The sequence below is a fragment of the Scyliorhinus torazame genome, chromosome 1 (assembly GCF_047496885.1).
Source record: "Scyliorhinus torazame isolate Kashiwa2021f chromosome 1, sScyTor2.1, whole genome shotgun sequence".
In the NCBI taxonomy this organism is placed as follows: domain Eukaryota; kingdom Metazoa; phylum Chordata; class Chondrichthyes; order Carcharhiniformes; family Scyliorhinidae; genus Scyliorhinus; species Scyliorhinus torazame.
Window position 1 is genome coordinate 26305135 of NC_092707.1, and position 26664 is coordinate 26331798.

The 26664-nt window shown below is 50.6% G+C and overlaps 1 protein-coding gene across 4 annotated transcripts in view; it reads right to left on the reverse strand.

Moving 5' to 3' along the window:
- The window catches only part of LOC140391704 (unconventional myosin-XVIIIb-like), a 546871-nt gene that overhangs the window by 119639 nt on the left and 400568 nt on the right, over positions 1-26664 (reverse strand). For all 4 annotated transcript variants that reach the window (XM_072476590.1, XM_072476756.1, XM_072476499.1 and 1 more), the window contains 3 exons: positions 10371-10484; positions 7539-7655; positions 14-97 (listed from right to left, as the gene is read on the reverse strand). In XM_072476590.1, coding sequence (XP_072332691.1) covers positions 14-97; positions 7539-7655; positions 10371-10484 — 315 coding nt within the window. The remainder of the gene's footprint in view (positions 1-13; positions 98-7538; positions 7656-10370; positions 10485-26664) is intronic.

Genomic DNA, 26664 nt, shown 5'->3' on the forward strand with positions numbered 1-26664 from the left:
TAAAGTCTCCTACCTTTTCCCCAAAACTTTGCTTTTCCTTTGTAGCTTCTTCCAACTGACGTTGTAACTCCTGTATCTGTGCAATGTCATTGGACGACTGGTGGTGAAGAGCAAAGGGAGTTAGAATTAAACAAAAATGAATATCCGCCACAAAACAATGTCACTTTTAATAGTATGAATCTGCAAGGCTTCTCCTGAGGAAGATTGCGATCAGTGGAAACTCTTTCAGTGAAGGAAGGTTCTTGCATGCAGCAAGACCTGGACAATATTCAGGCTTGGGCTGATAAGTGGCAAGTAACATTTGCACCACACAAGTGCCTGGCAATGAGCATTGCCAACAAAGAAGAATCTATCCATCTCCCCCTGATATTCAATGTTATAACCATCACTGAATCCCCCACTATCAGCATGCCGGGGGTTATTATTGACCAGAAACTGAACTGGACCGGCCACATAAATACTGTGGCTACAGGGGCTGGTTTAGCACAGTGGGCTAAACAGCTGGCTTGTAATGCAGAACAATGCCAGCAGCGCGGGTTCAATTCCCACACCGGCCTCCCCGAACAGGCGCCGGAATGTGGTGACTAGGGGCTTTTCACAGTAACTTCATTGAAGCCTAGTTGTGACAATAAGCAATTATTATTATTATTATTAATGTTATTACAAGAGCAGGTCAAAAGCTGGGAATTCTATGGCACGTAACTCACCTCCCGACTCCCACAAGTCTGTTCACCATTGTTATAACCTGCCTACTTACGATTGGCTGGGGACTAATGACTATCCCACAATCCTATGGGAGTATGAACTTCCCCAATGAGGGGGGCGGAGAAACTCCTAGTATAAATAAGCTGGCCAGTTCAGGAACCAGGAGGAAGGAGAAGGAAGCAAGGGAAGTTACTGCTACTGTTATATATATATATATATATATATATTGTTATAGTAAATAAACGTTATTATTTTGTATCCTTAAAACTCGTGCTGGATTCTTCGTGGCCCTTACAAAACTGGCGACGAAGGTAAAAGTGAATAGCTGTCTACACTGCTGAAGCCACCTCCCTGGATTTTTGTTGGATACAGGTTGGAAGTTGTTTTCTATTATACCATGCCTCTGTACGGACGTTTGGATGTTTTTGATGCTGCGCTGGAAAGCTGGAACCAGTACACACAACGGATGCGTTACTATTTCCGGGCAAACAATATCACTGAAAACGAGCGCCAGGTGGTCATATTGCTCACCGCCTGCGGGCCGCATACGTTTGGGGTGATTAGGAGCCTTACGTACCCAGCTGCGCCGGACACCAAAACGTTTGACGAACTTGTGAATATAGTGGGGCAACACTTTAACCCAACTCCGTCCACGATAGTCCAGCGTTACCGGTTTAATACCGCTGAGAGGACCCCTGGAGAATCCCTTGCCGATTTTTTTATCCAGGCTACGCGGGATTGCGGAATACTGTGACTATGGTGAGACCTTGTCAGAAATGTTACGCGACCGTTTGGTTTGCGGTATTAACAATGCAGCAACCCAGAGAAAGTTGTTAGCGGAGCCAACATTGACTTTTCAACAGGCAATACAAATAGTCTTGTCCCGAGAGAGCGCAGAGCGAGGAGTACAGGAGCTACAGGGAATGGAAGTGCATGCCTTGGGGCGCAACCCTTTCCGCCCAAAAACGTCGCCCCGCACTCCTGCGGTACCTTGGGCGAGGCAACGACCGGACCGACGCCAGTGGCCATCGGACATTCCTCCCCGAAGGGAGCCTTCTCCAGAGCCAATGGATGAGGAGCCATGTCCGTGTCAGACTTGTAGGCGCCGACCCCGTCGCGGACGGCGGTCCTGGGGGCGCCAGAGGCGCCGTCGTTCCGACCGAAGCTGGGACCAGCCCAGGGGCCGTAACTGGGACCAGCCCAGAGGCCGTACCTTCCATGTGGATGAACCTGCGGCGACCACTCCTGAGGACGTGGAGACGGAGGACGACTGCCTGCAGCTGCATTGTGTGGCAGCTCCCCGTGTGGCCCCCATTAAAGTGACAGTACGGGTCAATGGCCACCCGCTGGAGATGGAGTTGGATACTGGCGCAGCAGTCTCCGTGATCGCCCAGAGGACACTCGACCGCATCAAGCAGGGTATACAGACCCTTACATTAACTGACTCACAGACCAGGTTGGCCACCTACACGGGGGAACCACTGGACATTGCAGGAACTACAATGACCCCTGTTGTCTATGGACGCCAGGAGGGGCGTTTCCCACTTATCGTAGTGCGTGGCCATGGGCCCAGCCTGTTGGGTCGGGACTGGTTGCGCCATTTGCGGTTGCAATGGCAGCACATCCTCCAAACAGTTTCTGGAGGGTTGACTGGGGTGGTAGGACGATACCCAGAGGTATTCCAGCCTGGTTTGGGGAAAATAAAAGGGGCCGTAGCCCGTATCCAAGTTGAACCAGGAGCCACGCCGCGCTATTTCCGGGCGCGCCCAGTGCCTTACGCTTTGCTCGAGAAGGTAGAAGGGGAGCTCACTCGTTTGGAGAGTTTGGGTATTATCAGGCCCGTCCGTTTTGCTGACTGGGCAGCACCTATTGTACCAGTAATGAAGCCAGATGCGACAGTTCGCTTGTGTGGCGACTATAAACTTACAGTGAATACAGTTTCCCGACTCGACCGATACCCAATGCCTCGCATCGAGGATCTCTACTCGAAACTTGCAGGTGGACTCTCATTCACAAAATTAGATATGAGTCACGCCTACCTGCAGTTGGAGCTGGACGCTGCCTCCCGACCATATGTAACAATTAGCACACACCGGGGCCTGTATGAATATACACGGTTGCCCTTTGGAGTATCCTCTGCCTGCGCAATTTTTCAACGTGTTATGGAGGGCATTTTGAGAGGTTTACCACGTGTGGCTGTCTACCTAGATGACGTGTTGATTACAGGGACATCGGAGCAAGAGCATTTGGAAAATCTGGAGGCTGTCCTTAGACGCCTTTCGGAGGCTGGAGTCCGTTTACGTCACACAAAGTGCGTATTTCAGGCAAAAGAAGTAGTCTACCTAGGTTATCGCGTGGACCGCGAGGGTCTGCACCCCGTCGCAGAGAAGGTGCGTGCAATTCAACATGCCCCCACCCCGACTGACACTTCGCATCTTCGTTCTTTTCTCGGTCTCATAAACTATTACGGGAAGTTCCTCCCCAATCTGGCAACTACGCTGGCCCCGTTGCACCTTCTGCTAAAGAAAAATCACACCTGGGTTTGGGGTCAGCCGCAAGAAACCGCTTTCCAGCGGGTAAAGCAACAATTGTCGTCGTCTGGGTTACTAACCCACTATGATCCGGGAAAGCCTTTGCTCGTCACATGTGATGCATCCCCGTATGGTATTGGAGCTGTCCTGTCCCACAAGATGGAGAACGGGGCCGAGCGACCGATAGCTTTCGCCTCCCGCACATTGACTGCAGCGGAGAAAAAGTACGCGCAGATCGAGAAGGAGGGCCTGGCAGTGGTTTTCGCGGTGAAACGCTTCCACCAGTTTGTGTACGGCCGCCATTTCACTATCGTGACTGATCATAAGCCCCTGCTGGGACTCTTCAGAGAGGATAAGCCAATACCGCCCATTGCTTCTGCACGGATCCAGCGCTGGGCTTTGTTGCTTGCTGCATATGAGTATTCTCTGGAGCACAAACCAGGTACGCAGATAGCAAATGCCGACGCACTGAGCCGATTGCCTTTATCGACCGGCCCCATGTCGACCCCCACGACCAGTGAGGTGGTTGCAACCCTAAATTTTATGGACACCTTGCCTGTCACAGCATCACAGATCCGTGAGTGGACCCAGACAGAGCCAGTCTTGTCAAAGGTTCGGCACATAGTCCAGTATGGTGGGCAGCATAGACAGCTCCCAGGCGAGTTGCGGGCATTTTCCTCCAAGCTGTCAGAGTTCAGCGTGGAAGACGGCATCCTCTTGTGGGGGACGCGTGTGATTGTCCCGGAAAAAGGCCAGGAGCTGATATTATCAGACTTGCACAATGGGCATCCGGGCATGACCAAGATGAAAATGTTGGCCCGGAGTTATGTCTGGTGGCCAGGCCTCGACACCGACATTGAGAAGGTGGCCCAAAACTGCTCCATTTGCCAGGAGCATCAGAAGCTTCTGCCGGCCGCGCCCCTACATCACTGGGAATGGCCAGGGCGGCCTTGGGCACGCTTACATGCAGATTTCGCAGGCCCTTTTCAGGGATCCATGTTCCTTCTACTAATTGACGCCCAGTCCAAATGGCTGGAGGTGCATAAGATGCAGGGGACAACGTCCTGCTCAACAATTGAAAAGATGCGTTTATCATTTAGTACCCCGAGGTGCTGGTCACGGATAATGGCACTCCATTCACGAGTGAGGAGTTTGCTAGGTTTACAAAGATGAACGGCATCCGCCATATCCGAACTGCCCCTTACCACCCGGCTTCAAATGGGTTGGCAGAGCGTGCAGTGCAAACATTCAAAAGAGGCCTAAAGAAGCAGTCTTCCGGATCAATGGACACGAGACTGGCTCGCTTTTTGTTTACGTACAGGACCACCCCCCATACAGTGACTGGGGTCGCTCCCGCAGAACTCCTAATGGGCCGGAGACTTCGCACCCGCCTTAGTATGGTCTTCCCGGACATTGGCGCAAAAGTACGCCGCACACAAGAACGGCAGGGACAGGGATTGTCTCGGCATCGTCCGATTCGGCAGTTTGCGCCCGGTGACCCAGTATTCGTGCGGAATTTTGCTGGTGGTGCCCAATGGGTTCCTGGTGTAATCTTTCGCCAAACGGGCCCTATATCTTACCAGGTGCAAGCCCAGGGTCGTCTCCAGCGAAAACATGTAGACCACGTCCGGTCCAGAAGATCATCCCCGCAAAAGATTCCCCGCCCCCGGAGCTCATTTCAACAGCCGCAAAGACCAGAGACAAGGGAAGGTAGTCCTCAAAGTCTTCCACTGGTGCCTCACTCGAAGCCTGCGCAGGTCGTTACGGGACCGAATGGAGATAGAGACGCTGACATGACGGAGGCAGCAGACTCTGACTCCGAGATGGAGACACAGGATGAATCAGAGGAGGAATCCTCGGGTCCACAGGCCGTGGATGTACAACCGCGCCGTTCATCACGGAAGCGCCGGTCTCCATCTCGTTATACGCCGCCTGATCCAGCGCCGCGTGCAAATGGCGTCCGGCCTGCGGCCAAACGAATTTGACGCCTTCCTTCGCCAGGGTCTTCGGTGGATTCCTTGGACTTTGGGGGGGAGGGATGTTATAACCTGCCTACTTACGATTGGCTGGGGACTACTGACTATCCCACAATCCTATGGGAGTATGAACTTCCCCAATGAGGGGGGCGGAGAAACTCCTAGTATAAATAAGCTGGCCAGTTCAGGAACCAGGAGGAAGGAGAAGGAAGCAAGGGAAGTTACTGCTACTGTTATATATATATATATATAGTTATAGTAAATAAACGTTATTATTTTGTAGCCTTAAAACTCGTGCTGGATTCTTTGTGGCCCTTACAAAAACCATCTACAACACGGAGGTCAGGATGGTTGCTCTCAGGAAGCTAAACACCACCAGGACAAACAGCCCATCTGACGGGCATCCTGTCCACCACCTTCAACTTTCATATCCTCTACCACCAGGGCACAGCAGCAGTAGTGTGTACCACCTACAAGATGCACTGTAGCAATGCTCCCAAGCTCCTTCAGCAGTATCTTCCAACCCACAACCTGCACCACCTAGAAGGACAAGGCAGCAAACACATGGGAACACCACCCAACTTGAAAGATTCCCACCACCATCCTGACTTGAGGCAGCAGTGGAATTTACAATGACTTAGAGGGGACCAAAATGGCAATGTTGATTTTGTGAATGTTAATTATTGATTCTAAGCCACTGAAAGGGTTTTAATATCCCTACTGTTCAACACAATAGATATAAAAATCACATTATTATCGAATATCAAATCGGAAATTGCGAACCACCTTTGTACAGTTTTGGTCTGCTTATTGAAGGATTCGCTCAACTCATACTTGTAATGGGGAGATGATTAGCACTGCGGCCTCACGCCGCTGAGGACCCGGATTCGATCCCGGCCCGGGTCATTGTCCGGGTGGAGCTTGCACATTCTCCCCGTGTCTGTGAGGCTCTCACCCCCACAACCCAAAAAGATGTGCAGGGGAGGTGAACTGGTCACTCTAAATTACCCCTTAATTGGAAAAAGAAATATTGGGTACTCTAATTTTTTTTAAAAAATGGAATGGGGAGAGGAAAGGTTGGACAAATTGGGCCTAAATCTATTGGAGTTTAGAAGAATGAGAGGTGATCATACTGAAACACATAAGATCCTGATGGGAATCGACAGAGTGAATGCTGAAAGAATGCTCGCCCTTCTGGGACAGACCTGAACTAGGGGAGATGGTTTAAAAATAAAGGGTCTCCCATTTAAGACGAGAAAATTGTTTTCTCTCAGTGGGTCGTGCATTTTCGGAACTCTCTTCCCCAGAGAATGGGGGAGAAAAAGTCTTTGAATATATTTAAGGCAAAGGTCGATCGATTCTTGACTAACAAGGGAGTCAAAGGTTATCGGGGTTAGGCGGAGTTGAGGCCACAATCAGGTCAGCCATGATCTTATTGAATAATGGAGCAGGCTCGAGAGGCCGAATGGTCTACTCTTGCTTCTAATACTCTGCATTGTGTTCCTGTTTCATGCTTTAAGAAAAAGTGGTCACAGCAGTAATTCCATATTTTCAGGTTGTGCCACACACAGAGAATTGTGACGACTGTTAACTGAGCTGAAGCTGAGGCTATCAATTCAAAGAAAATGGGCTGAATTCTCCCTTTCAACGGCTAAGTGCCGGCTCGGTGGGAGAATCCGCGGGAGGTTTACGTGGAAAAAATCGGCGCAAACTCCTCACCAATTCCGGTACTGGTGAGGGGCTAGCACCGGCGGCAACTGAAACCCCCGCCTCCTCCGCTGAAAACGGCTGGAGAATGGCCGGTTCCCCGCAGCCCACCCCCTGGCCACCCCCCACCAGTCCCCCGAGACCTCGCAGAAGCGCCCCCAGCCAGTGAAACGGATCCCGGCCGAGTATGGCGGCGCCGGGCACAGTCCGCAGCCGCCGCGCCAGGTTCGCAATTTGTGTGAACTTGGCCCATTGGGTACGGACCATCGCGAGTGGGCCGGCCGGTGAGACGGCAACGCTGTTGCAATGACGTGCGGTGCGCGGCGCGATGATGCCATTTCCAAGGGGGTGGAGCATGGCTGACCAGCGTTAAGCCAGCGCCGGCCCCGGTTTCAGGGCCGGAGCCCATTTTCCGCCCGATCGCCGAACTCGATTTTGGCGTCAGGCAACGGAGAATCCCTCCCAATGTCTTCAAGACAGGACAACATTCTAGAGTATACATAATTAACATGAGCCAAAGCTCTTAAGGAAGTATTGTTCACCACTTTCAATGTAATAATAATCTTTATTGTCACAAGTAAGGGCCTGCCAGCATGAATAGACAAAGTCGTCTGCCTACCTGAGCAATAAGATCCTTGTGTTTTTTCATAAGTCCATTCAGATCCTCCTGGTCTTCCTCAAGACGCTTCAATAGATCGGCCTTTTCATGCTCCAGTTCGTACAGCTGCTCATCGGCCTACCAGCAAAGAGGCAAAATCTCACTGAAGGACAAACCAATTCAATTTTTAAATCTTTTTTCATGTCGAGTTGCCCCAGTATTGGCAGCTTAATCAGATGCCTTACGCTCCGCATCCAGGGTCTTTCCTCAAATCCATCAATTTCACCCGTTTTCCTCGCTGACATTTTGGCTACACTGCCTGGTGGGGCAGCACGATGGCACTGTGGTTAGCACTCCCCTCACAGCGCCAGGGACCAGGGTTCAATTCCAGCCTTAGGTCACTCTCTGTGTGGAGCTTGTACGTTCTCCACATGCCTGCATAGTTTTCCTCCGGGTGCTATGGTTTCCTCCCACAGTCCAAAGATGTGTACGTTCGGTGGATTGTGCGTGATAAATTACAAACTGTAAATCCACCTCTGACGCTGGGACAGTCTAAAGTGGAAGTAAAAGGAAAGCAAGCATGGTCAGAAGCTTGGTCGGTGGGGGGTGGTTAGGGAGGGTCAGAGACTGAGGGGGCTGGACGTCAGGGTGGGAAGGTCAAAGGTCAGGTGGGGAGGTCGAGGGCAGGAGGTTGGAGGTCGTGGTCACAAGGTCAAGGGTGGGGGAGGTCAGGAGGGTAAAGAGTTCGGGGTCGTGTATGTGGATCATGTCGAATCCATGGACAGGGTGGGGGTTATGGTCGGGTCCACGAATTGGGGGTGTGTGGAGTGGAAATTCTTGGTGGGGTGAGGGGGGAGGTCAGAGGGGTGAGGAACACATGCTTGGGCAGGGGTAGGGCATGTAGTCCAGGGTGTGGGGGAGTCACTTGGAGGATCAGTGATTGGGGGGGGATGCAGTCCCATGGGATGGCAAGGGTGTGGGAGGGGGGCTGACTGGAGCCTCGTGTGGGGGCAGGGATGTGTGTGGGTGTGGGAGGGGGGATGAGTCCTTTGGGGTGGTAGGTTCGGGGTTTACAACAATCACCCAGAAGTCCTTCTGCATTTTTTCTGAGTAACTATTGGTATAACCGTGGCGGAACCATCTGAAATTAGTAACTTAAATCCCATTTTCGATTGGTTCCTAGCCCCAACGCAATTACACAGCAGGCGTTAGTGCTTCTCAGCAATTGCCATATTAACTCTTACCTGTAAAATTCCAAGAGGGATTCCCCAGCACATCTTTGGGGCAACCCCAAATGCGACCCTGGGGAACTCGGAAGTTATGGTCCAATAATGTAGCCATTACCTCTAATAGCACAATGTGAGGCCCAAATAGGGCAAGCTTTCAAAGCAAAATTACATCAACATGCAACTAATTTTCAAAATTCATAATCCACTGCACACGCGGTGGCACAGTGGTTAGCACTGCTGCCTCACAGCACCAGGGTCCCAGGTTCCATTCCGGCCTTGGGTGACTGTGTGGAGTTTGCATGTTCTCCCCGTGTTTGCGTGGATTTCCTGTTCTGGTTTCCTCCCACAGTCCATAGATGTACAGATTAGGTGGATTGGCCATGCTAAATTGTCCCTCAGTGTCCAAAAGGTGGGATTACTGGGATAAGGTGCTGGAGTGGGCCTAAGTAGTGCGCTCTTTCAGAGGTTCGATTGGCCGAACGGCCTCCTTCTGCACTATAAATTCTATGATTCTATGATTAGGTGAGGAGCCAGAAAAATGGGTTCAGAGAGGAAACTGAGCCATAATTTATCTCCAGAAAAAAAACAGGGGTTCAGTTGTGAAAATGTGCTGCTTCCCAGAATTTAGCACCAACGCTGCCAGGACTACTAACATAATGCAGCAGCTCCGATTGTCCAGGACAACATGCGGCCTGTCATTTTAGCCGTCCGTACGGATTCGTCTGATGCCGCAAACTTTTTCGGTACGAGAGAACGAAGGCTTTTGCAAACAAATCGCAATAACGGTTCCAGCACCGGGGAAAGGTCATGGGCCTGATCCGAACTGGGGAGGGAGTCCACCAACGACATTAAACATTCAAGCGTTTAATGTGTAGGGCGGGGGGAGGGGGGCGGGGGGGGCGGGGGCGGGGGGAGGGGGGAATTCTGGAACTTTCACTGAGCTGTTTTGAAAGGAGGACGGTGGGCAGAAAGATGCCAAAGGACACATTAATGGAAATTGTTCGACAGAAGGAATGCCAAGTTGAACTGAAGAGACTGGTTGGGGGGGGGATGGATCCGAGCGGAATGTTTCAGACATTCTTATCTTTTTTTCTCTCTCAGGAATGGAAATCCTCTGACGTCCTTAAGTACAGGCAGGGATAAGGATCAAAAAGACAGGAAGAGATTGTCAAGTCGCACTGAAGAGGCTTTCAAACCACCATCGGCAAAGTTAATGAGGCTGGTTTAACTCACAGAGGGAATTAAGCCCTGCCTTTGATTTTTTTTTCTTCATTTCGCACAGTGCACAGAATGGCAATTTCTGTTGTAAAATGAGGTTATTTGAGCATTAACTCTGTAATCCTACAACACTGGGCATTCTACCCAGCTAATAAATGCAAGTATGTCAATCATACAATGGAAGCCTTAGGTATTACAGCTTATAATTCACTTGTGATCATTATTTTGTGAGAAACTACATGGCGTGATTCTTTAATGTTCGTGAAGCTGCATGCGAAGGAAAGTTTGAGGTGAAGTAAGCAGCAGCTGGGCAGGGGGGGGGGGGGGGGGGGGTGAAGATCTGTCGGAGGGTCTGCAGCAAGTGGACGTTGGACTAGAGGCAGAGTTAAGCAACAAACGTCCTTACCGTGTTCTTGTTTCTCTGGATATTTTCCAACTGGACATGAAGGTTCTCCAACTCCATCGTCGTGGATTTGTAAACCTTCTCCATCTCCGCACAATGAGCCTTGCTCTCCTCCAACTGTTGAGGGCAAGGAAGAAGCAGAGTTTTTTTCGAGTAACAAAGGGAAACATCTGTATGCATAAGTAGGAAAGAGCAGTGATCTTTTCGGCCAGTAGACCATTTACAATGAATTCTACTTCGCACATTTAATACCCTGAAGGAAATCTCCAGGAAAATACTCCCTGTTATTTAAAGATCACCAGAGTGTAACTCCAGCGGATTGCTCCATTTGGAAATCTCCCCATTCAACCTTGGCCCTCTCTTCGCATCCATTGGTTCCCCAAAAACTATCAATGCGGAAACTATCATGTCCCATTGGCTATTTGAAGATTTCAGTCAATACTCTGACCTCGAAACACATTCTCAACCAGAATTTTGATTCCTGATGTGGTACAAAATGGGGTTATTGATATGGTTAACATGGGATTGCGTGCCCAAGGGGTGATGTAAGAGAACACATGATGCACACCTAGGGATCAGTCTAGTGTAGTGTTTTTCAAACTTTCTTTCCGGGGATCCATTTTTACCAGCCGGCCGACCTTCGCGACCCACGTCGGCCGACCTTTGCGTCCCACGCCGGCCGACCTGCGCGACCCACCATTTTCTTTTACCTTGTTTGTTGCTGACAAAAATGGAGGAAATGGTTTTGGGTCCCTTTGACCCCAATGGTCCCTTTGGCCTCCCGAGCTTGAAAGCAAAAGGCTGCGACCATATAAAAATAATGTGGCCGCACTGCGCAAGCGTGCCCAATCATCGGTGCACATCAATCGTGGGTGCGCATCAATGATCACGCACGCATGTGCAGTGCGGCCAAATTTTTTTTTATCTGTTCCTGGCCATTTTGAAGGCCGCTCGCAGCCGGCATTATTAAAAGCCGGCTGCTGCGTGCGGATTTGTGCGATCGGGAGCGCCGCGACGGACGACTCCGCGACCCTCCTGACACCCGCCCGCGACCCACCCATGGATTGCGCCCCCGGGTTTGAGAATGCCTGGTCTAGTGTTGGACAGGGCCATGTGCGCAAGAAAGCACAGGAGCAGCGCCGAGCTTGAATCCTCAACTCTATATATGTACATTGTTTATGTAGTTAATAAATATATGTAGTTAACCGACTTAAGACTACGGAGATTTCATTAAGGCCTACCAAAAAACATCTGACACCCTTCAACACCTCGTTGAAGAATTTGTTAACCTCAGACACAAATGCTTTGTCGAGAGTTTGTTTCACATATCAACTTCTATCCTGTGGGGAAAATGTCTCTTCTATCCACCAGACTTGCTTGAGGCCAATTAATCTTAAACCCATGGCCTTGATTTCTGAGCTCACGTCGTAACTCAAGTAGCCAACCCCTCGCTATGAGGCCGGAAAGCCAGGAAAGTAAAGCTGTTCTTCTCTGCAACAGATGTTATTAAACCTAAACGCCTCCTGGTATTTATGTGGTAAAAGTAATTGCCATCTTGGTTGCCCCTATTTATGTTAGAACACTTATTCTGACTTCTCACTGGCACCGTGAAACTTGGTTGTGCAGAAGGAATGGGGTGGATTTTGACAACGACCCATCACTGTTAGCTGTCATTCTGGTTGTATCACAGCTTGGTATGGAGCCTGCTCTGCCCAAGACCGCAGGAAACTACAAAAGGTCGTGAATGTAGCCCAGTCCATCACGCAAACCAGCCTCCCATCCATTGACTCTATCTATAATTCCCGCTGCCTCGGAAAGGCAGTCAGCATAATTAAAGGACCCCACGCACCCCAGACATACCCTCTTCCACCTTCTTCCATCACGAAAAAGATACCAAAGTTTGAGGTCACGTACCAACCAACTCAAGAACAGCTTCTTCCCTACTGCCATCAGACTTTTGAATGGACCTACCTCGTATTAAGTTGATCTTTTCTCTGCATCTTGCTATAACTGTAACATTAAATTCTTCAGTCTCTCCTTCCTTCCCTATGTAAGGTATGCATTGTTTGTACAGCATGCAAAATAATAATTTTCATTGTATACTAATACATGTGATAATAATAAATCAAATCAAATCATTACAATTTCAAAACTGATTGCGGCCTCAGGATGTAGGGCATGTGCGGATCCAGCAGGGAAATGCTGACGTTGGGTTCTATCACTCAGGACGCTGACCCAGGCGGCCTTGTGTAACGCCTCCCCTCTTGTAAAACTGACAATCACGAGAAATAAACCTTTCCTGCTCCCAATGCTCTAGTGGAAACCTTTCAAAAGGTTCCATTCTGCTCGATCTGATCTATCTGGGTGTTTAACAGCAATGTGACTATTAAAATTTGATGAATGACAGAACTGGGCCTGTTAAGAATTGTAGAGTTGTGAAGTGCTGTTGTCAAATTAATTAGACTTTTCTTTGAGTTAAACTTTTGAAATAATAATCTGAAAAAAAACTTACTTCAGAATATTTTAACTTCTATCTTCAAGCCACGTCCATGTCCAAATCATTTATTTGCTCCATGTAAAAATGTTCAAAAGTGATTTGACTTTTATGTTTTTCTTATACAGATTGGGTGTCTGTTAAAATCCTTTAAAGTCATTGGCTGCTGGGGCAGCTCGATGACATCACTGCAGCTCCACATTGGGAATCCCCAATAAATTGTGCTGCATTCAGGGACAGTACCACTGCAGAGTGATCAAGTGTAAGGTCTCGCAACGGAGGTCACAAGATCTCTCAGTGAGACTTACTTGAAGGTTATGAAAGCCAGAATTGAACAAGGGTCCCTGCGCTGTGAGGCAGCAGTGCTAACCACTGTGTCACCATGCCGATCAATAGTTGCGACTTGCCACAGCAAACAACCCATCCTACCTCAGAAGACAAACACGGGACACAACCGTCAGAGTACCCTTCGTCGTCCAGTACTTCCCCAGAACGGAGAAACTACGACATCTTCTCTGGAGCCTTTAGTCCGTCATCGGTGAAGATGAACATCTTGCCAAGGCCATCCCAACATCCCCACTACTTGCCTTCAAACAACTGCGCAACCTCAAACAGACCATTGTTTGCGGCAAACTACCCAGCCTTCAGAACAGCGACCACGATACCACACAACCCTGCCATGGCAACCTCTGCAAGACATGCCAGATCATCGACACTGATACCACCATTACACGTGAGAACACCACCCACCAGATTCGCGGTAGATACTCGTGCGACTCGGCCAACGTTGTCTACCTCATACGCTGCAGGAAAGGATGTCCCGAAGCGTGGTACATTGGCGAGACCATGCAGACGCTGCGACAACAGATGAACGAACATCGCGCGACAATCACCAGGCAGGAATGTTCCCTTCCAATCGGGGAACATTTCAGCAGTCAAGGGCATTCAGCCTCTGATCTTCGGGTAAGTGTTCTCCAAGGCGGCCTTCAGGATGCGCGACAACGCAGAATCGCCGAGCCGAAACTGATAGCTAAGTTCCGCATACATGAGTACAGCCTCAACTGTGACCTTGGGTTCACGTCTCATTACATTCACCCCCACCATCTGACCTGGGCTTGCGAAATCCTACCAACTATCCTGGTTTGAGACAATTCACACCTCTTTTTATTTTTAAATATTTTTATTCTCCTTTTTCACATTTTCTTCCAAATTTACACCCAACAATAAACAATAATTAGTAACGAATGTAATGTCAATCCCCATATCAATAACAACGATCCCATCCTCCCACCAAACCCCCAAACATTAGCCTGCATGTTCACATAAACAAATGACAAAAAGGAATCAGGAATCACCCATAGTCACCCTCCCCCCAACCCTCCCAGCCCCCAACCCCCCCTAATGTTCGATGTAGTCCAATTCTCGAAAGTGCATAATGAATAACGCCCATGAATTGCAAAACCCCTCCATCCTTTCCCTCAGTTCAAATTTGACCTTGTCAAGAGTCAAGAATTCCAACAGGTCTCCCCGCTACGCCAGGGCACAGGGTGGAGAGGTTGATCTCCATCCCACCAGGTTCTGCCTTCAGGTGATCAACGTGGCGAAGGCTACAACAGCTGCCTCCGCACCCGTTTCCCACCCTGGCTGGACCGTCACCCCGAATATGGCCTCCCGGGGATCCGGGTCCAGTTTCACGTGCACCACTTTAGAGATTATCCTAAAAACCTCCTTCCAGTAATCCTCCAGCTTTGGACAGGACCAAAACATATGAATGTGGTTTGCGGCACCCCCCCCCCCCCCCCCCCCCCCCCGCAACGTTCACACACATCTTCTACCCCCTCAAAGTGCCGGCTCATCCTCGCCCTCGTGAGGTGTGCTCTATATACCACCTTCAAGCGTATCAGCCCCAACCTCGCACACAAGGTGGAGGCATTCACCCTCTGGAGCACCTCATACCAGAACCCCTCCTCCATACTCTCTCCCAACTCTTCCTCCCACTTTGCCTTGATCCCTTCCAGCGGTGCCTTCTCTCTTCCAAAATAGCCCCGTAAACCGCTGACACTACCCCTTCTCCAGTCCCCCTGTCATCAGCACCTCCTCCAGCAATGTGGAGGCCGGCTCTACCAGGAAGCTCTGTATCTCCTTTCTGGCAAAGTCTCGAACCTGCATGTATCTAAATTTTTCCCCTGCTCCAGCCCATACTTCGCTCCCAGCTCCTTCAATCCTGCAAACCCTCCCCCAAGAAACAGATCTTTTAGTGTCCTAATTCCTTTCTCCTCCCATCTCCGAAAATTTCCATCCCACTTCCCTGACTCGCATTCAAAGTATCATTTTGCACCATTGGCTTTGTCTGTATATGCGTTTGTACAACCGACCTCTTCACTTACCTGATGAAGGAGCTGTGCTCCAAAAGCTAGTGATTCCAAATAAACCTGTTGGTCCAACGCCGGCATCTTCACATCCTTTCTTGGACTTAAGAGGGTACAGGGGCATTAAATTAAGAACAAAATGCTTCCGAAGTCAAATCGGCCTTTTTGAAAGTGAACCCTCGGAAGGCGACAGGTCTGGACGGGGTTCCTGGTCGTGCTCTCAGATCATGCGCGGACCGACTGGCAGATGTGTTCACAGACATCTTCAACCTCTATCTGCTCTGTTCCAAGGTTCCCGCTTGCTTCAAGAAGACCACCCTCATACCGGTGCCGAAGAAGAACCAGGCAACGTGCCTCACCGACTACCGCCCGGTGACCTTGACATCTGTCATAATGAAATGCTTTGAGAAGTTGGTCATGAGACACATCAACTCCATACTCCCAGGTCAGCACGCTGGTGCAGTGGTTAGCACGGCGCCGAGGTCCCAAGTTAGATCCCGGCTCTGGGTCACTGTCCGTGTGGAGTTTGCACATTTTCCCCCTGTCTGCTTGGGTTTCACCCCCACAACCCAAAGATGTGCAGTGTAGGTGGATTGCCACGCTAAATTGCCCCTTAATTGGAAAAAAATAAATGGGTACTCTAAATGTATTTTTAAAAACTCCATACTCCCAGAATGCCTTGATCCACTGCAATTCGCATACCGCCACAACCCGTCCACAGAAGATGCCATCTCCCTGGCCCTACACTCATCCCTAGAGCATCTCGACCATAAGCACTCCTACATCAGACTCCTATTCATTGACTACAGCTCCGCCTTCAACACCATGGGCGAGAGGTCGGAGAATCGCCGGGGGCTGGCGTGAATCCCTCCCCCGCCGGTTGCCGAATTCTCCGGCACCGGATATTCGGCGGGGGCGGGAATCGCGCTGCGCTGGTTGGCGGGCCCCCCCCCGCGATTCTCCAGCCCGGATGGGCCAAAGTCCCGCTGCTAAAATGCCTGCCCCGCCGGCGTAGATTAAACCACCTACCTTACCGGCAGGACAAGGCGGCGTGGGTGGGCTCCGGGGTCCTGCGGGGGGCGCGGGGCGATCTGGCCCCGGGGGGTGCCCCCACGGTGGCCTGGCCCGCGACCGGGGCCCACCGATCCGCGGGCGGGCCTGTGCCGTGGGGGCACTCTTTTCCTTCCGCCTTCGCCACGGTCTCCACCATGGCGGAGGCAGAAGAGACTCCCTCCACTGCGCATGGGCGGGAATGCCGTTAGCGGCCGCTGACGTTCCCACGCATGCGCCGCCCGGAGATGTCATTTCCACGCCAGCTGGCGGGGCACCAAAGGCCTTTTCTGCCAGCTGGCGGGGCGGAAATTCGTCCGGCGTGGGCCTAGCCCCTTAAGGTTGCGGCTCGGCCCCCAAGATGCAGAGCATTCCGCACCTTTGGGGCGGCACGATGCCCGACTGATTTGCGCCGTTTTGGGCTCCAGTCGGCGGACATCGCGCCGATACCAGAGAATTTCGCCCCATAATCCCAGCCAAACTCAAATCAAAGCTCCAAAACCTAGGACCTGCCTGCTCCGTCTGCAACTGGATCCTCAACTTCCTGACCCATAAACCACAATCAGTACGGATAAATAACAACACCTCCTCAACGATAGTTCTCAATACCGGGGCCCTGCAAGGCTGCCTACTTAGCCCCCTACTATACTCCCTGTACACACACGACTGCATGGCAAAAATTTGTCTCCAACTCCATCTACAGGTTTGCTGATGACACGACCGCAGTGGGTTGGATCTCGAACAACGATGAGCCAGAGTACAGGAAGGAGATAGAGAACGCAGTGGAGTAGTTTAATGACAACAATCTCTCCCTTAATGTCAGAAAAACTAAAGAGCTTGACACTGACTTCAGGAAGTAAAGTATCGTACACACCCCTGTCTGCATCAATGGTGCCGAGGTGGAGATGGTTAGCAGCTTCAAATTCCTAGGTGTGCGCATCACCAACAATCTGTCCTGGTCCACCCACGTTGACGCTACCGCCAAGAAAGCAAAACAGCGCCTATACTTCCTCAGGAAACTAAGGGAATTCTGCATGTCCACATTGACTCTTACCAATTTTTACAGATGCACCATAGAAAGCATCCTATCTGTCTGCATCACAGCCTGGTATGGCAACTGCTCAGCCCAAGACCGTAAGAAACTTCAGAGAGGCGTGAACACAGCCCAGTCCATCACTACCTCCCATCCACGGACTCTGGTCTACACCTCCTGCTGCCTTGGGAAAGCGGGCAGCATAATCAAAGACCCCTCCCACCCGGCTTACTCACTCTTCCAACTTCTTCCATCGGGCAGGAGATACAAAAATCTGAGAACACGCACGAACAGACTCAAAAACAGCTACTTCCCCACTGTTACCAGACTCCTAAACGACCCTCTTATGAACTGATCTGATTTCTTCACACATCTTCTCTGCTGAGTAGTACTGCACTCCGCATGTTCACCCGCTGCTTATGTCTATGTATTTACATTGTGTATATATAACTATCTTTATAATTGTCACAAGTACACTTACATTAACAATGCAATGAAGTTGCTGTGAAAATCCCCTAGTCGCTACACTCCGGTGCCTGTTCGAGTACACAGAGGGAGAATTCAGAATGTAAGTACTATGTTTTTTCTTCACGTATGGAATGATCTGTCTGGACTGTACGCAGAACAATACTTTTCACTGTACCTCGACACACGTGACAATAAAACAAATCCAAATCTCCACCCCAGTCCACTCTCTCTACATAAGAACATAAGAACTAGGAGCAGGAGTAGGCCATCTGGCCCCTCGAGCCTGCTCCGCCATTCAATGAGATCATGGCTGATCTTTGTGGACTCAGCTCCACTCTCCGGCCCGTACACCATATCCCCGAATCCCTTTATTCTTTAGAAAGGTATCTATCTTTTTCTTAAAAACGTTTAAGGAAGGAGCCTCAACTGCTTCACTGGGCAAGGAATTCCAGAGATTCACAACCTTTTGGGTGAAGACGTTCCTCCTAAACTCGGTCCTAAATCTACTTCCCCTTATTTTGAGGCTATGCCCCCTAGTTCTGCTTTCCCCGACCAGTGGAAACAACCTGCCCGCATCTATCCTATCTATTCCCTTCATAATTTTATATATTTCAATAAGATCCTCCCGCATCCTTCTAAACTCCAATGAGTACAGTCCCAGTCTACTCAACCTCTCGTCATAATCTAATCCCCTCAACTCTGGGATCAACCTAGTGAATCTCCTCTGCACTCCCTCCAGTGCTAATATGTCCTTTCTCAGGTAAGGAGACCAAAACTGAACACAATACTCCAGATGTGGCCTCACCAACACCTTATACAATTGCAGCATAACCTCCCTAGTCTTGAACTCCATCCCTCTAGCAATGAAAGCCAAAACTCGATGAGCCTTCTTAATCACCTGTTGCACCTGCACACCAACTTTTTGCGACTCGTGCACCAGCACACCCAGGTCCCTCTGCACAGCAGCATGTTTTAACATCTTACCGTTTAAATAATAATCCATCCTGCTGTTATTCCTCCCAAAATGGATGGCCTCACACTTGGCAACATTGAATTCCATCTGCCAGACCCTAGCCCATTCACCTAACCTATCCAAATCCTTCTGCAGACTTCCGGTTTTTGACGGGCGGGACGCTGGCACAGTGGCACAGCTGCCAGGGACCCAGGTTCGATTGCGGCTTCGAATGACTGTCTGTGTGGAGTCTGTATGTTCTCCTGTGTGTGCGTGGGTTTCCTCCGGGTGCTCCAGTTTCCTCCCACAGTCCAAAGATGTGCGGGTTAGATGGATGGACCATGCTAAATTGACCCTCAGTGTGCAGGGATATGCAGGTTAGGTTAAGGAGGTGTGGAGTGCTCTTTCAGGGGGTCGGCGAAGACTCGATGGGCCGAATGATCAATGAGCACTGTAAACAGCTTTCTCCAAAGCAGCACTATTAAAAAGTAAAATCTAACTCAAGACAACAATTGTTTTACTTAACTATCCAATATTTCACCATTAAGCGCAGCTTTCTTACAGACTGTTGAAAACAAAGCAGCTGGATTGTTTTTAAGATAAATAGATTTTACCAGTCAATGGTAAGCTCCGATTTCGCTCAGTGAACAAAGTAAGCAATCCTTCTTTAAAAAGAACAAGTGAATATTAACTTGTCAAAGATGTTCCAAGAGCGTAAGTATAACATCGCTCAGATGAATGGTAAGCAGCATGGGGCATTACTTTTTAAACAAAAGAAAGTTGTTAGGAGTGGCACACTTTGATGAATGCGAGCAGTTTTGCTTGCCACTCTCATCAACCACCAACAGTTTAAGGTGTCACTCTTTCGTCAATGGAAAATAGTTTGGAACATCACTCTCCCATTAATAGGAAGCAGCTTCACATCACTCTCTAGTTAATGGGAGACAGTTTAACATCACTCTCCAGGCAACGCGTTTAATGACGCTCGCTCGTTAATGAGAAGCAGTTTCGAACATCACTCTTCAATTAGTGGAAAGCGGACACCACCCTGTAACGGAAAATTCAGATTTGGGTATTGTGGTAATACCAGGTATTGCAGTACCTGAGAGGTGGATGCCCATTGGCTAGACCTAGGAGTCTACCATTGGCCAACGTACGTAGCTCCGCCCTGAGAGGCGGGGTATAAGAACCCATGCCGTCCCAGCAGCCTTCACGTTCTGTATCGAAGCTGCTGGGTACAGTTCTAGCTGATTAAAGCCGATTAGTACGACTCTCCTTCTCTCACGAGTAATTGATTGTGCATCAGGTATATTGTCACGTGTACCGAGGTACAGTGAAAAGCACTGTTCTGCGTACAGTCCAGACAGATCGTTCCATACATGAAAAACATAGGACATACGATAAATACACAATATAAATACATAGACACAGGCATTGGGTGAAGCGTACGGAGTGTAGTACTACTCAGTAAAGAAGATGTGTGGAGAGATCAGTTCAGTCCATAAGAGGGTCATTCAGGAGACTGGCAACCGCGTGGAAGAAGCTGTTTTTGAGTCTGTTTGTGCGTGTTCTCAGACTTTTGAATCTTCTGCCCGATGGAAGAACTTGGAAGCGTTAATAACTCCGGTGGGAGGGGTCTTTGATTATGCTGCCCGCTTCCCCAAGGCAGCGGGAGGCGTAGACAGAGTCAATGGATGGGAGGCAGGTTTGTGTGATGGACTGGGCTGTGTTCACCTCTCTCTGTAGTTTCTTGCGGTCTTGGGCCAAGCAGTTGCCATACCAGGCTGTGATGCAGCCAGATAGGATGCTTTCTGTGGTGCATCTCTATAGTAAGAGTCAACGTGGATGAATTTCAAATTGTTTGGGATGTGCTTCTTGATGCACCGTCAATTACCACAAGACGAGAATGGTGGAACAATCGAGGCTTTATTGAGCAAGATGTTGTGCCTCCTGTAGCTGGAACCAGAATGGCTGCAGCATCGGAGAGCACACACTTTTATACGCCGCCTGTTGGGCGGAGCCAGCAGGCAGGGATTTACCATTGTACCTCTAATAAACGGGCAGTGCCGTAATACATATAATATACCACTAGTTGTGACTACCACATTCACCCCCTGTTAAAAAAAGAGTCCGGCGGGGGTGGTGGAATCATTACAGATTGAGTCTGTCGGGGGCTCTGACCCTCCGCTGCGATCGCCTTAGTCCTGGTGGTGATGTGGGCGCCGACTTGGTCATCTGCGACTCCGGGAGCGAGTTATCCTCGTCTTTGTCACCCCTTAGTGGATCCAGTGGGAGGATGGATCCTGCTGGGGTGGGGGCTGCGGTGAGGTTCGCTGGAGGGAGGGTGAGTGGCGCAGGGGTGAATGAGGCAACAGGGGGGGGGGGGGGAACGGTGTCAAGTCGGGGGTCATGGGTGGGGATCCAGCGGGTGCCAGGTCCCGGAGGGAGACTGTGTCTTGGCGCCCGTCGGGGTGTGCCACGTAGGCGGACTGCGTGTTTGCATGTAAGAGGTGGACTTTTTCGACCAAGGGATCCGACTTTTGGCTCCGCACATGTTTCCGGAGGAGGACGGGTCCAGGAACTGTCAGCCATTTTGAGAGCAAGACCCCAGAGGTTGACTTCCTGGGGAAGGCAAACACACGTTTGTGAGGGGTCTCATTAGTCGCGGTGCAGAGGAGCGATTGGATGGAGTGGAGTGCGTCCGGGAGGACCTCCTGCCAGCGGGAGACCGGGAGCCCGCAGTCCGTACCAGTCAACCATTCGGTCCATCTCTCGCTGGAAGACCGAGACCCCATTAGTGACGCCAAAAGGAACCCTAAGGACATGATAGAGGCGGCCATCTGCTTCGAACGCAGTGTATTGGCGGTCCTCCGGGCGGATGGGGAGCTGGTGGTAGGCGGACTTCAAGTCCACTGTGGAAAAGACTCGATACTGCGCAATCTGATTGACCATGTCAGATATGCATGGGAGGATGTAGCGTCGAGCTGCGTGTACCGATTGATGGTCTGACTGTAGTCAGTGACCATCTTGTGCTTCTCCCCAGTCTTCACTACCACTACTTGAGCTCTCCAGGGGCTGTTGGTGGCCTCGATGGTCCCCTCCTGCCGTTGGACCTCCGACCTGATGAAGGTCCTGTCCTGGGCACTGTACCATCTGCTCCTAGTGGCAACGGGTTTGCAGTCCGGGGTGAGGTTTGCAAACAGGGAGGGTGGATCGACCTTAAGGATCGTGAGGCCGCAGAAGGTGAGGGGGAGTAGGGGTCCACCGAATTTTAAAGTCAGGCTTTGGGGGTGGCATTGAAAATCCAGTCCGAGTAACAGGGCGGCGCAGAGGTGGGGGAGGACGTAGAGCCGGAAGTTGCTGAGCTCTACGCCTTGGACGGTGAGGGTCGCGATCTAGTACCCCCGGATTTCAACGGAATGGGATCCGGAGGCCAGGGAGATTTTCTGGGTGACGGGGTGTACCGGGAGGGAGCAGCGCCTTACCGTAGTGGGGTGGATGAAGCTCTGTGCTCCCGGAGTCAATAAGGCAGGTCGTCTCGTGCCCGTTGATCTTCACCATCGTCGTCGCGGTCGCGAGGTTGCGGGGCCGGGACTGATCCAGGGTGATAGAGGCGAGCTGCGGAAGATGTTGGGAGATCCCGGGCTGATCAGCGGTGGCGGAGGTAGCGGCACGCGATGAACGGCCAGCTGAGCAGGGGTCCTGAGACGCAGTCCAAAATGGCGCCGAAGATGGCGGCGCCCACGGGGCAACATGGCGGGCGGCATCAAAGATGGCGGCGCCCACAGGCTGCATATGGCATTAGTGAGGAAGATGGCACCGCACGTGGCTTGCGAAGGGGAAAATGGCGGCGCCCGTGGGTCGCACGTGGGGGGTGTAGATACGCCGGGCCTGGAAACAGCGGCGACCGACCGGGCCTGGCAAACAGAAACAAACTGTCCTTTCTTCCCACACCCATTGCAGGTCACGCTCCGCACCCGGCAGCGTTGTCTGGGGTGTTTGTTTTGTCCGCAAAAATGACACTTGGGCCCCCCAGAGTTTTCACCGCAGGCTTGCGGTGAGCTGGAGTCAGCAGCTGGTGGGGCCCACGATGCCCACGAGGGTGCCGCACGGTCGGGGGGGGGGGGGAGGACTTTACGGGAGGCCACTTCTAACGAGTTAGCGAGCTGCCTAGTCACCGTAAGATTGAGCGTACCCCCTTCCAGTAGCCGCTGGCGGACGTATGCAGACTTCGTGCCCGTGACATAAGCGTCTCTAATTAAAAGTTCGGCGTGCTGGACTGCCAAAACTGCCTGTCAGTCACAGTTCCTACCTAAGATCTGCAGGGCATGCAAGAAGTCGTCCTGAGTCTCCCCGGGGAGTTGCTGTCTCGTGGCCAGGAGATTCCTGGCGTACCCTTGGTTCACTGGTCGAACGTAAAGTCCCTTCAGGAGCGTCATCGCTTCGGAGTAGGTGGGCACATCCCAGATGAGGGGAAAAATGTCAGGGCTCACCCGTGAATAGAGGACTTAGAGTTTCTGCACGCCCGAGGGTTCTTCAGCGGCTGCTCTGAGGTAGCCTACGAAGCAGGCTAGCTAGTGGTCGAAGGTGGACGTGGCGTTGGCTGCTTGAGGGCTCAGTTGCAGGCGATCAGGCTTGATGCAGAGATCCATCATTTTTAAAAATCTTGATCAATAAATTGATGCACCGTCAATTCGCACAAGACGAGAATGGTGGAACAATCGAGGCTTTATTGAACAAGATGTTGTGCTCCTGTAGCTGAAACCAGACTGGCTGCAGCGCTGGAGAGCACACACTTTTATAAGGCACCTGCTGGGCGGAGCCAGCAGGCAGGGATTTACCGTTGTACCTCTAATTTACGGGCAGTAATATACCACTATTAGTGACTACCGCACGTCTCTAACAAACAGCATTGTTAACTCATGGTGACTGCCGAGATTGCTGATTGACATGAAGCCACATTTCTTCGCCCTGTGCAGAAGACATCTAGCGACTTCACAGAGGGGAACAGCAAAACTGCAGTTCCTGGGACAAGAGGGGAGGAAAGATAAGGGTAACATTCAGATGAGAATTAGGAGATTGGAGTGCAGGGTGGAAAAACTATCCAGAAAACCCAATCAGTTGCAGGCGGTCAGGCTTGATGCGGAGATCCATCATTTTTAAAAATCTTGATCAATAAATTGATGCACCGTCAATTCCCACAAGACGAGAATGGTGGAACAATCGAGGCTTTATTGAACAAGATGTTGTGCTCCTGTAGCTGGAACCAGACTGGCTGCAGCGCTGGAGAGCACACACTTTTATAAGGCACCTGCTGGGCGGAGCCAGCAGGCAGGGATTTACCGTTGTACCTCTAATTTACGGGCAGTAATATACCACTATTAGTGACTACCGCACGTCTCTAACAAACAGCATTGTTAACTCATGGTGACTGCCGAGATTGCTGATTGACATGAAGCCACATTTCTTCGCCCTGTGCAGAAGACATCTAGCGACTTCACAGAGGGGAACAGCAAAACTGCAGTTCTTGGGACAAGAGGGGAGGAAAGATAAGGGTAACATTCAGATGAGAATTAGGAGATTGGAGTGCAGGGTGGAAAAACTATCCAGAAAACCCAATCACTCTGGCACTGTACAAGCTTGGGCCCAGAATCCTCAGCGGAACAAGAATGGTGATCAGGACACTGCTCATGATACAGAAAAGTCTGAGAATTAAGAAATCTGCTTTCAAAAAATGACCAAAGCCTGTGGAGGAATGTTCACGTCCTGAATTGTGACTCATTGTGATCCATTTCTATTCCATAACACAAAAAACAAATCAAATCTGTAGCAGTATGCCATTTAACTCAAGATAAACCCTGCCGTTGATTTGTTAAATTGATACCAGGAGCACCACGTGTGGAAAATGCATCTTCATTTCACAGAAAATGCCAAATCATCAAGAATTCTTCCAGGACCATTCTCCTCGCAAAGCCGTCACTCCCAGGAAGAATTCAAACCTCAAAAAGGGAATGCAATCGTCAAATCGCAATTCTCCGTCACCTCGAAGATGGTGTCAATGCGTTTAACTCCGCACGTACTTTAAACGCTGTTTGCATCTCATTAGCGGGCCCGACCCAGTATTCCCCGGGCCCTCCGCGATGCTCCGCCTCCGATGGGCCACGTTCCCGGCGGCGCGGTTCACTTGTGCTTTTAAAAGCCGCGAAACCGACGTGGTGGCTGCTGAGGGGGAGAGAGGGGGGCACGGAAGGTGTCCAATATCGCCAAAGTTTGCTGAGAGTTATGCCGCTGGCCGGGGGGGGGGCTTCCGCCAGGGCTGAGGGGACTGGCGGGGGCATGTCCAGGAGGTGGGGTATGAGGTCGGGGTGGACGGGCACGGAACACATTTGCCACAGCCGGCAAGGCAGCCATGCAGCTGCGCACACCGCTAACAGCCCACTTCAAACCGAGCGCCACGGATCCTATAGGTGTCCCTCCCCCCCTACCCCCACATCCCCCCGGACTTCCCCCTGAGTGCCCGCCAGCCCCAGCCAACCCATCAGCTGTATGGGCGCGCTCCAGCACAACCTGTCCCATTTTTTTGGCTGGGATCAGTGTGTGTGTGGGGGGAGGATTGTTTATGTGTGGCTGCAGCTTGTCAGCTTCCCGAGTGTCAATCACGGACCCGGCGAATCCCGAACCATACCAGGTGCGGCGCTGATATCTCTGCAGTAAAAGCCCATGGATTCTCCGTTGGCGTCAGCACTTAGTCTCAGAAACGGAGAATCCTGCCCTTTGTCTCAATCCTGTGATTAAATTGTTGCTCTTTAATCACTACCGGATGTCTGTACACAATCCATCCAAATCCCTGGATTAAACTGTTGCTTTGTATTACGCCCAGCTAATACCTTGCATGCATTGAGTCATTTTTAACTCCTTCAATAATTTTGCCCCACCTCAAGTGGATTGTTTCGACAGACCATCAGTTGCTATGGCGACCAGAGGTGTGGGATTGGGTCTAGCATCTAACTGCGTCTTCTCTGTACTTTACTACATCAGTCAACCTTTGACTGAAATCATTACTCTTGACTAATCGGATGGGACTTTTTGCTTTTTAAAATAGAAACTGTGCATGCTTTGAAGGCAAAGCAACATTCATAGTGGAAAGGCCAAGGATTACTGGAGGGCAAATCTCAAACATTAAATCATGTGCTAACTTGGCACTGAGATGACTGCAGGCTGGAATATGATAAGATTATTCCCAGAATATCCCTCCACTTCTTTCCTGGAGTGGCTGAACGAACAAAATTGCAGCTCTGACAGTACTGAAGTGACAAAATGACAAAATGGCTTTTGTTAAATGCAGTTTGGTTCCTATGGGCCTTGCGTACGGAAGATTTAAATTCAGAAATGGCTAAAGTATGGGAACCACGTATGAGCCAATCCCGGTGATCAAGGGGCTAGAATAAGGGTACACAGTCGCAAGTTTAAATGACAGAGAGGGGTTCTTTCCCACCGAGGGTTATGAAGCAGTGGAAGAAATTAGCAGTTTTACTGATTGAGGGAGAGAACATTGGTTTTTAACGTGATTGAAGGAGTGAGAAATAAAGGGACACCTTGACAAGGCGGTGGGTTCCTGAGCTTAGGACAACAGCTCGTACAGAGAATAATGTCCAGTTTTTGAGTTGTAGACGTGGATTTTCACCTAGTCGGATTGACTTGGGAGCCCTTTAGAAATAGCGGGTGGGTCTCAATTCCGCGACCCTATTCCCCGGTTGTACGATTTTCAGGAGAGCCTTTAAAGAGTCCAGGCTGATTCCTGTCAAAATCCCACATCCGGAACTCCTGATCCGGCCGGCCGGCTGAGATAGACATGTCCTACTCCTCCGTAATTTTCACTAGGGTCAGGTCTTTAAAGAGTTATGGTTCATGAGGAGGAGTCACAAACTATA